Here is an 11,306-nt window from a genome sequence, read left to right on the forward strand (position 1 = left end):
ACTGTAACCCTTTTGTACATCACCTGTTTAATTAAAAAGGCACTGGTTTTTTTTTTTTAAATAACCTTTTATAACTCTGAGTTTGCTTACCTGAAGCACACATGATCAAACTGTTCCTGTTATTTATTCAACTTGAAATACAGAGGTTACATTTTAACTTCTTGATTGATTCATTCTTACACAAAAAAATTGTAAAGAGAAGTAGTGTACAAAAAAAAGCACTGGATTCCATCAAGATGTCTACAAAATGGATTTCTTTTCTTCTAATGGTACCATTTCTATGCTACTTTAGCCCTGGGCGTTGTGGGAAAGTGTTGGTGTTCCCTATGGAATACAGCCACTGGATCAATATCAAGACAATTCTGGATGAACTTATACAGAGAGGCCACGAGGTAACAGTCCTCCTACCATCTGCTTCCGTCTTTGTTGATCCCAACGAATCACCTACCATTAAATTTGAGCCTTATACTTCATCTTTGAGTAAGAGTGATATAGAAGATCTTTCCCAAAGGTGTCTCCATCAAGTTATATCTGGACTTTCACAAGAACCTTTCTGGACCTATCATTCACGGTTGCAAGAGATCTTCAGGGGTTTTTCTGACACCGTGGAACAAGTGTGCAAGGATCTCGTTCTGAACAAGGAAGTGATGACAAAACTACGAAGGTCAAAGTTTGACGCCGTTCTTGCAGATGCCTTTGCACCCTGCGGAGAGCTGCTGGCTGAGTTACTGAAGCTGCCTTTGGTGTACACTCTCCGCTTCTTCCCTGGCTACACCTATGAGCAGCACAGCGGGGGACTTCCAGTCCCCCCTTCCTACGTGCCTCTCCCCATGTCTCAACTAACTGATCACATGACATTCATGGAGAGGGTGGGAAACATGCTGTTTCTGCTTTATTCTAACTTCTGGCTTGAAGTCTTTACTGTGGAGAGATGGGATTGGTTTTACAGTGATGTTCTAGGTAAGCTGTATCTTTTTACTGCTTAATCCTAACCACCAGACCCCTTGGCAGGTAAACTTATGGACTATAAATATCAGAAAAGGAATATATTAGATGATGAAAAAAAATGTAAGATGTAATATTAATCTCAGAAGTCATATGGAAAGTGCACCCTGTGGAGCTGTTAGAGCCTCGTGGTCATTACTTGTTCAGAACACTCCAGGAAATAACAACTCAGGTCAATAAATGACTGATTTTTCCGAGAATTTACAAATATATTTTACAATATACTTTTGTTTTGTTATTAGTTTTTACTATAAAAGGTATCTTTCCATAACAAAAGATATGAGATAAATTAAGAGTGAACACAAATTATATTTTAAGAATTTATATTTTCAACTGTGACTTACATATATATATACATATATATATATATTTAGTCTCCTACTATATTAGTCTCCTCCCATATATTAATCTCCTACTAGCCTCTAAGTTCTGCAGTTGTCACCACAAATTTGGTTATAGTCTCAAAAACCTTAGCATTCCATTAGAGAATCACAAATCATGGGAAATGCTCACTAAACTTTAAAAACTAGTCTGAGTTTCCCCGGGAAAGTTGTTTCAGAAAGTACAATAGGAAAAATTCTGGGGCACAAAAAAGTTCTCAATTTATATTTGCTACTTTCATGGCTTTAAGAAAATATACAGAATAGAATGCAGTTGTAAATGTAGATATATTTCTGTTGTCAAAAGACAATAACTAAATATCTTGCCTGCATCATTCCAATTCATTTCAGAAACTCACATACTACATGGCAGATACAAGACATTTATTATCCACTCTTTTATATTTTTTGCTTTTTTCAGGGAGACCCACTACCTTATCTGAGACAATGGCTAAAGCTGATATATGGCTCATTCGAACCTACTGGGATATTGAATTTCCTCGTCCATTCTTACCAAATTTTGAATTTGTGGGCGGACTCCACTGCAAACCTGCCAAACCTCTGCCTAAGGTAAATCAGTTGCTGCTGGCTGTATTGCTTTGCCCAGCATGTTGTTCGAAATAACAACAGCCAAGTGTCTATATTATTAAGGGAAATATGAGAAGTGAGATAAAGTATTCTTCCCTGGCTGGCACTGACCCGTGATCCTCAGATCTCAGCCTCATGAGTAGCTAGGATTACAGGCCTGAGCCACCAACACCTAGCATCATCTGCCTCTTTTGTAATTTATTTTTTATTTATAATTACCTATGTTATTTAATTGTATATCTTTTCCTATAAATCCCTAAACTTTGTTATCTAACTACCATACATATATCTTTAAAAGGTAAGGTGGATGCTTGAAAATAGCCTTTTTCCTTCCTTCCTTCCTTCCTTCCTTCCTTCCTTCCTTCCTTCCTTCCTTTCCTTCTTTCTTTCTCTCTTTCTTTTTCTTGTTGTTGATCATGGGGTTTGAACTCAGGGCCTCAGTCCTCTCCCTGAAATCTTTTGCTCAAGGCTAGTGCTCTACCAGTTTAAGCCACAGCTCTATTCTGGTTTTCTGGTGGTTCATTGGAGATCAGAGTTTCATGGACTTTCCTTCCCAGGCTGGCTTTGAGCCACATCTCAGCCTTCTGAATGGTTAGGATAATACGCATGTCCCACTGGGGCCCATCAAGTTGTTTTTTTAAATAAAACATTTGATGATATTCTATACTTTACTGGAAATATGAATTATATGATAAAGGATTTTGTCAGAAGTATCAGCTGGTCTTCCATAGTCATATGCAACATGATAAAGAAAATCCCCATAAAAGTGATGTATGTAATTTTCCATTTGCATTTCATAGCAATCTGGAGATTCATCTAAGAAAGTATAGTGGAGAGATGCCATATGTTTGTGATAGACAACAGGCAAGAGATTTGCCCAAGATAGCATACTGACCTAGCATGTTGGGAGGTATAGTAGACACAACTTTACATATGTAACACCTGTGGAAAAACATGTGTTTTCTCTAGTTCTGTTACCACATTTTCTCAATAACATACAGGTGAGAAGACATACATTCATGATATTTGTGCCCAAAACTATTGCCTAAGGAATATTTTCATACCCATACAGGTGAAACTACTTCTTTCTGCAAATTGTGTGGAAATTCTTACATGGAGATATTAAAGTTTTAAATAAGCACAAAACCAAAGATCCATTCTGCAGAGATAAAAGTCCACGGATCCCAGTGTGAGAATGGTTCCTGGAATTACTAGGCTTCCTTTGTAGAAACTGGACAGGTGAAACATTAGAGAGGCCTGTACCACTAGCTCTTACACTTAGAACATGTTTCTTCTATTCACAGATAGTTGTTGGCATCAACTGTGAAGGAGTATTTAGAATCTCAGTTGATTCTTTACAATTGTACTGACTTTGTAAAGAATGTAACATTAACAAGACACCTTTGGTAGCGTGCATATAAAAATTGCACTGCATTCACTTGAAAAAGAAAAAAAGAAAGAAAACTTTATTATTATCTATATACTCTCTCATTAACAGGATTTTATTAAGTACATAACAAAAATCACTTTGTTAAGTTATCTTGTTAAACACATCAAACCATATAGCCTTAGTTTAGTTTCATAATGAGAGGCAAAATAATAAAAAATAATGTCACTACATTTGTAGGAAGAAGAATATAAAAATATTGAAAATGGCTATATGTTATTTATGTATACTTAGTTAAATAAATGAAGACTAGGATGGATACCTGCACTTCTGAGCCAAAGAACTCCTACATGAGTTATAAGTAAAGATAAGACAATGTTTTAAATTACTTTAATCCATATACTATTTGTTAATGGTTTTCAGAGTTTTTAATTTGGCTTACAAAAGAATATTACAGTTAAGAAATGACCATTCCATAACACTGATTAATTGGTAAAAAAAAAGAGTTGTTCATATAAAATATAAGCATAGAAAAAGATTTTCAAAGACACAGAAAAATTATATGATAAGCAGGAAGACAATGTACAGAATGCAAATGGTCATCAGACTCACACAAATACCTGAATGTGCTAAAAATCCTAGGAATAGTGCAGTGGTTTTAATCCAGACACATTGCCATCCATTCAAATTTAGGCTTTTAAAACTTTTGTTTTATTTTTTCTGAATATTTGTTTGATGCTACAAGACATGATTAAATAGACTGCCCTCGAGAGAGCCTTTTTTTTTACACAGAGAGAGCAAATAATAAAATGGAATGAGAGAAAATACGAGTTCACAAACTTGTCAAAATATATACAAATATCTGCCTCTGCTCTTATTCTTTTATGAGGGACTGAATTTACTGATATGTGACTGATTTTGAGATAGGTAGAATTATTCTTATCTATGAAACATACTTTTTTAATTGCCTTGAGTGAAAATTACAAATCAGATATTTCTCAAACATTCCCCAAGTCTTCTCAGGAGCTTCTTACCATGGGAGTGAATGACTCACTAGGTAGACCAGTTCTCCACTGGAAATGTATAGAGGACTAGTCCCACTAGTGAGAAAGAAATCACTGTGGAAAACAGTGAGGAGGTAGTTGAGAGTCCCTCAAGCCTTGTTAGAACTCATCTGATTTGAAAATTAATTTTATAACATGATTTCTGGACAAAACACATCACATGTAAATGAGCCAAGAAATGCTTTTACACAAATCTGTATAGTTCTAATATCATGAAAAGGTGACAGGCTCATGCATAGCTGTTACGGAAAAGATCAGCATTCTTAGGAATATTGCATAAAATCCAAGTTCCATTTTCCATTTTCTAAATGTCATTGATTCTTTTGTGTATGTATTTGCATGTGTGTGTGTGTGTGTGTGTGTGTGTGTGTGCACATGCACACGTGGATGCCAGTAGTGGAGCTTGAACTCTGAGCCTTGTGCCCTTGACTGGCTGTTTTGCTCAAAGCTGGTGTTCTACCATTTGAGCCACACCTCCATGTCTAGCTTCTTGCTTATTATCTAGAATTCAGAGTCTCAAAGACTTTCCTGCTCACCTTGGCTTTGAACCAGGATTTTGGCTTTGAACCAAGATCTTCAGATCTTGGCCGCTGGGGTAGCTATGATTTGTCATCTCCAGATGTTAAAAGATACGATAGTATCTTTTATAATTTGGAAATTCTCCCAAATTATGGAAAGAGAAATATAGAATTCTGAAGCATTGCAAATACAAATGCAGTACAAGTCAACCACTTTTTCCTGAACATTTACAATAGCTGAAGTAAAGCATTAATAGCTCCAAAATAAAATAATTCCTTAGATATCATGTCGGGTTCAGTAGAATTATAGTGATTATAACCGAAGCCAAGTTAAAAACCAGGTCTAGTAATTAACTCAAAGAGGTGACGTTAACAACCAATAAATTATGAACAAAGACTCTAGGAAAATTAATTTCTACAATCATTGCCCTTTATCACTGTATGAGACTTCAGTGTTCTTCCAGAAATGAGGGCATGAGTATACCCCAGCATACTTACACAAAAATGCGTAAGAGAGTCTTTTTATGTCATGTTACATGTCATCTTCTTAATAAAATGGTCAATGAAGTATATTTTTTAAAGCATTACTCTAATAACTCTTGGAAATACTTGATTTTTATGCCTTTGAAGGTTTTTTTTTCCTTCTATTTTTTTAAAAATTATTATTCTGTGCCTATCCTGGCTTGAACTCAGGGCCTGGACACTGTTCCTGAGCTTTTGCACTCCAGGTTAGCCCTCTAGCACTTTGAACCACAGCTCCGCTTCCAGTGTGGAGGTGGTTAATTGGAGATAAGAGTCTTATGGACTTTCTTGCCTAGTCTTGCATCAAACCACAATCCTCAGATCTCGGCCTCCAAAGTAGCTAGGCTTACAGTCGTCAGCCAACTGTGCCTGATAGCCTTAGAGTTTTGAAACCCTCCTTTTAAGGGTGTTTTCTGTTGTTCTTTTGTAACCCAAAAAGCACTTTCATCACAGGAAATGGAAGACTTTGTCCAGAGCTCTGGCGACGAGGGCGTTGTGGTGTTTTCTCTGGGGTCAATGGTCAGTAACGTGACAGAAGAGAGGGCCAATGTGATTGCATCGGCGCTAGCACAGATCCCGCAAAAGGTAAGGCATCAGTGTCCTCTTCTAAACACTAAAAGATTTGAGTACAGAAATAAATCGTTGGATTGATTCTAGTGATATAGCTCCTATAACAAGCAAGCACGAGGATCTAAACTCAAACATAGTACTGTCAAAAAATGGTAAAAAACCAAGTGTTATAATATCTTACTACACATATACTCTACTGTTGACCCACACTGCAGCCTTTTTTCCTATTTTTTAAAATATAATTTTATTGTTATTATTAACAGAGGAGTCACTATAACATAAGTCAAAAAATGAGTATAATTGTTTTCAGATTATATCACCCCTTCCTTCAGTTTTTACTATTTTGAGATAAAGCATCTTGCCCTGGCCTTTTTCTAGATTAATATACACATAGTTTATGCTTTCCACTGGATCTCTCAGGTAGAATGTGTCAGAATGTGAATTTCTGTTTAATTGGAATTCTCATCAATTATGTAGAAACTTTGACTTCTCAGTTTAAAAAGGGGTATTTTCTGTAACAACAGGTTGTATGGAAATTTCATGGCAAGAAACCAGACACCTTAGGATCCAACACTTGGTTGTACAAGTGGATTCCCCAGAATGATCTTCTTGGTAAGAGTCTGGAAAGTAAACAGTGAAATGCATGAGAAACATCTACATAGGAAGGTAATAGTAATAGTTCAACAGGAAACAAGTTCACTGACTACTATTTCAAATTTGTAAACATAATGTGTATGTTTCCCTAATACCAAGAAAGTAAAAGAATAAATTTACAAACATTCTCACTTTAGTGTGTATAATTATGTTCTCTATAAGCAAAATTGAAAGATGTTTAAGGTATAATTGCCTCTTCCAGAATTTTTCAGGCAGTTCTTTGATTGTCTCTCTGTTTTCTTTTCTTAAAGCTTTCCTTGTTCTTCCTTTGGTGCATCTTAGCCACCACGAAAATATGACATTTTCTCTTGTATTACCAGAGACTGCCCTTTCCATTGAGACTAACACAAAAACATTGTCATGATTCATCATGACAATGTGTCATCATTCCTGGGTTTTCTGTTATTTCAGCACTTCATGGTGTTGACTTCTGCTGTCTGGGACACCCTTGTATCAGAACTGGTGATATGGGCTGGGAATATGGCCTAGTGGTAAAGTGCCCACCTTGTATACATGAAGCCCTGGGTTCGATTCCTCAGCACCACATATATATAAAGCTGGAAGTGGCACTGTGGCTCAAGTGGCAGAGTGCTAGCTTTGAGCAAAAAGAAGCCAGGCACAGTGCTCAGGCCCTGAGTTCAAGCCCCAGGACTGGCAACAAAAACAAACAAAACTGTGTCACCAGAATTGGTGATATCATTATATCGGTGGGGTAAAATGTTCTGCCATGATCCCCAAATCACTTTTTATGAATGAGTACAAGCTGCCTCTTTTCACAAATTGTCCCTTTCATTTTCCTGCTGTTGACAATCTTCTTTGCTTTGCTCAATGCTCAAGTCGCACCATTGATCTACTAGGAAAGCTGTAGGTAATGACTCAGTGGACTTAAGTGCTGCTCATAAGATTGAAAGCAATTGCAATGCAATTTCAGGGCCATAATGATTTACAGAACACTGTCCCCTGTAAGGTCTCACCATACTCATTTCTCACTTAGGTCATAAGACTTCTAATAAATACTTTTGATGAAATTCACCTAATCGTAGGTCATCCAAAAACCAAGGCTTTCATCACTCACGGTGGGACCAACGGTGTCTACGAGGCCATCTACCATGGCGTTCCCATGGTGGGCATTCCTCTGTTTGCAGATCAGCCTGACAACATTGTTCGCTTGGTGGCCAAAGGAGCAGCTGTCAGGCTGAACTTCCACACAATGACCAAGTCAGACCTTCTCAACGCCTTGGAGGCAGTTATTTATGACCCTTTGTAAGTATGCCTGTATTCATTAGAAAGGAGAATTGATAAAGGAATTCTTGCTATGAATGTGTACGGATTTCACCCCTTTTGGAAGGAAGTTTATTTTGAAAAAAAAATTGAATATCACTATTCTGTGAAATCTTTTATTTTCAATAAAAGAGCCATTTTTTCCCCCCAATCCTACGGCTTGAATTCGGAGTCTGGCCATTGTCCCTGAGCTTCTCAAGGCTAGCACTCCACCACTTGAGCAACAGGGCCACTTCTGACCTCTTCTGTTTATGTGGTACTGAAGATGTGAACCCAGGGCTTCATGCATGCTAGGCAAGCACCCTACCACTAAGCCATATTCCCAGCCCAAGAATATCAGCTGTCTTTGATATCATAGTTTAATTGGAGAATCAATGAAATAATATCTAAGTATGCTTAAAAAACAGTTAGAGGCAAATACTCACTTTCATGAGGATGATACTTTTAAATATGAATTTAAATATAAATTTTAATGTATACAAAATTATGACAAATTTCTACATTAATAAATATATTTCAATTTTATACCTAACACTTCTGAAACTACAAACACCCTTTTGCTCAGATATTCACTTATTAACAATTTACATCGATTTAAATAATGACATACAAACAATGAAATTGACGAGAAACCTGCTGGGGACTGGTGGCCCAAGCCTGTAATCCTAGCAACTCAGGAGGCTGAGATCTGAGGATCCCGGCTCAACAGAGCTCAGGAAAGGAAAGTCCATGAAACTTTTACCTGAAATTAACCACCTGAAAACCAGAAGTGGCACTGTGGCTCAGAGAACAAGAGTGCTAGCCTTGAGCATAGAAGCTCAGCAAAGCAACCAGGTCCTAAGTTCAAGCCCCAAGACTGACCACTGTGTGTATGTGTGTGTGTGGGGGGTGTGTGTGTGTATTCATATATATTATATATGTGTTTGTGTGTATGTATGTATATGCATATATGTATGTGTATATATATCAGAAAGTTATTTACTGCAGATTGCATACATTTATTACAATTTGAGTATAGTAAAATACATAATTTAATTCAATGACCTTTTGTCACATATAAAAGGTGACAAGACTTTACAACAATTTCTCATGTTTAGGGTTGCTGTCTGAAATGGACAAGAAAAGTACCTTGACCATTGACATTTATGTGAAATGCTCCATATGAGATAAAATCAAGCCTTATGATGTTGGAGGGAAGAATAGGAGAGAAAAGGAAGACAGTAACTTATATCCTGAAAAGAAGTTAAGCAGTAGCTTCAATGTATAACAGTAAGCCAGGCTCTGGGGGGCTCATGGCTGTAATCCTAGTCACTCAGGAAATTGAGATCTGAGGATCTCAGTTCAAAAGTAGTCTGGGCAGCATGGCTCCAATTAACCACCAAAAAGCCAGAAGTGGCGCTGTGGCTCAAATGATGAAGTGCTAATGTTGAGTAAAAATAATGTAGAGATACTGCCTAGACCTTGAGTTCAAGACCGAGGAGGGAGGAGGGAGGAGGGAGGAGGGAGGAGGGAGGAGGGAGGAGGGAGGAGGAGGAGGGAGGAAGGAGGAGGGAGGAAGGAGGAGGGAGGAGGAGGAAGAGGAGGAGGAGGAGGAGGAGGAGGAGGAGGAGGAGGAGGAGGAGGAGGAGGAGGAGGAGGAGGAGGAGGAGGAGGAGGAGGAGATATATATATCATGCTAGAGACTGGGCAAGAGTCCAGTTATAGTTGAAAATGTTTCCAGCTCTGAGCATTTAAAATTTTTCTCTCCAGGAAAACAATTGACTTCATTTTCTGATTGTCATGAAAAATCAATGGATATTTTGAGCAAAGTAATACTATAGTTTGAGGACTGCCATTAGAAAATATAGTGGACACTAGATAGAAAATAAAAATAGAAGGCAACCGAGAAGAGTAGCAACTCTGAGACTGGTTAAGAGGCATTTGACTCATGGTGACACAGTTCTCTAAATGCTTCAAGACAATTGTCCTCAACTTGCAATTTTACGGTTTCACTAATTATATTTAGACTAGATTGTCACTGTCATTTCCTCTGATGGAAAATTTTACCTTTCCCTTCTGACATTCCTTTTACAAATTCATATTCTTGTCACTCAAAGTTTGAAATATTGCCAAGTGCCGGTGGCTCACACCTGTACTCCTAGCTACCCAGGAGACTGAGATCTGATGGTAGCAGTTCAAAACCAATCTGGACAGGAAAGTCCATGAGACTCCTATCTCCAACCAACCACCAGAAAACTGGAGGTGGTGCTGTGGCTCAAGTGGTCATGCACAAGTCTTGAGCTGAAGAGCTCAGGGACAGATCCCAGGCCCAGAGTTCAAGCCCCACAACCGACAAAAATGTATTTCAAGGATTGTAAATGAATAAAAGCAATATTTGTGGTAGAGGGGGAAGGAGGGGGGATTAGGGACTGGGGGTGGTGGTGCGCACGAACCAATCCTGGAGCTTGAATTCTGGATCTTGCCCTCCTCACTTAGCTTTCATGCTCTACAATTTGGGACACACCTTCATTTCCAGCTTTTTTCTAGTTATTTAGAGATAGGTCTCACAAACTCCTCTCCCTGGGCTAGTATCAAACTGTGATCATCCGCTGTAAGCCTCCGAAGCAGTGCAGATTACCAGTGTCAGCACACGCTATTCGTGCTGAGTGACACTGATTTCGAATCCGTCACACGTAGAATGTCTCTGAACAATTGCCACTGACTAGGTATGCGCGGGCACATGATTTTCCTTTTCATGTTGGGTGTTGATGCTTCTCTTTTAGCTACAAAGAGAACGCGATGAGGTTATCAAGAATTCACCACGATCAGCCCGTGAAGCCCCTGGACCGAGCTGTCTTCTGGATCGAGTTTGTCATGCGCCACAAAGGAGCCAAGCACCTCCGCCCAGCCGTCCACGACCTCACCTGGCTCCAGTACCACTCTCTGGATGTCATTGCCTTCCTGCTAGCCTGCGTGGCCGCTGTCACCTTCATCTTCACAAAGGGTTGCGTGCTCTGTTGCCGGAGGTTAGCTAAAAGCGAAAGAAAGAAGCACAGGGACTGATTCCAGAAGGAAAGGCTTCACGTTTTCTGGGTTTATTTTGCCAAGCCAAACCATATTATGAAGGCTTTCACTGCTTGTTTAAGCACGCAGTATTGTCAGACCAAGGGCCAGAAAGGTTGGGGCAAATCAACCGATGGCCACATGCATTGATGTCGAAAGTTGTTAAAAGTCTGAGTGAGCTGCCACAAAACTTACTGAACTTACTGGCAAGAGTCCCTGATGATTAAATAGTAGAGACTATGACAAGAAACTCATCCTTATAAAATATTTATGATCTATGTGATTCCAAGATAGC

The 11,306-nt window shown here is 38.6% G+C and overlaps 1 protein-coding gene across 1 annotated transcript; it reads left to right on the plus strand.

Annotated features, from left to right (window-relative positions):
- The first annotated feature begins 236 nt into the window (after window positions 1–236).
- Window positions 237–11,011, plus strand: LOC125364908 (UDP-glucuronosyltransferase 2B31-like). Its single transcript, XM_048364683.1, has 6 exons — window positions 237–960; window positions 1,807–1,955; window positions 5,918–6,049; window positions 6,559–6,646; window positions 7,732–7,951; window positions 10,732–11,011. Exons 1-6 carry the CDS (start codon window positions 237–239, stop codon window positions 11,009–11,011), a joined length of 1,593 nt encoding a protein of 530 aa, XP_048220640.1.
- The last annotated feature ends 295 nt before the right edge of the window (window positions 11,012–11,306 follow it).

Source organism: Perognathus longimembris, chromosome 16 (assembly GCF_023159225.1).
Source record: "Perognathus longimembris pacificus isolate PPM17 chromosome 16, ASM2315922v1, whole genome shotgun sequence".
NCBI classification, from domain to species: Eukaryota; Metazoa; Chordata; class Mammalia; order Rodentia; family Heteromyidae; genus Perognathus; species Perognathus longimembris.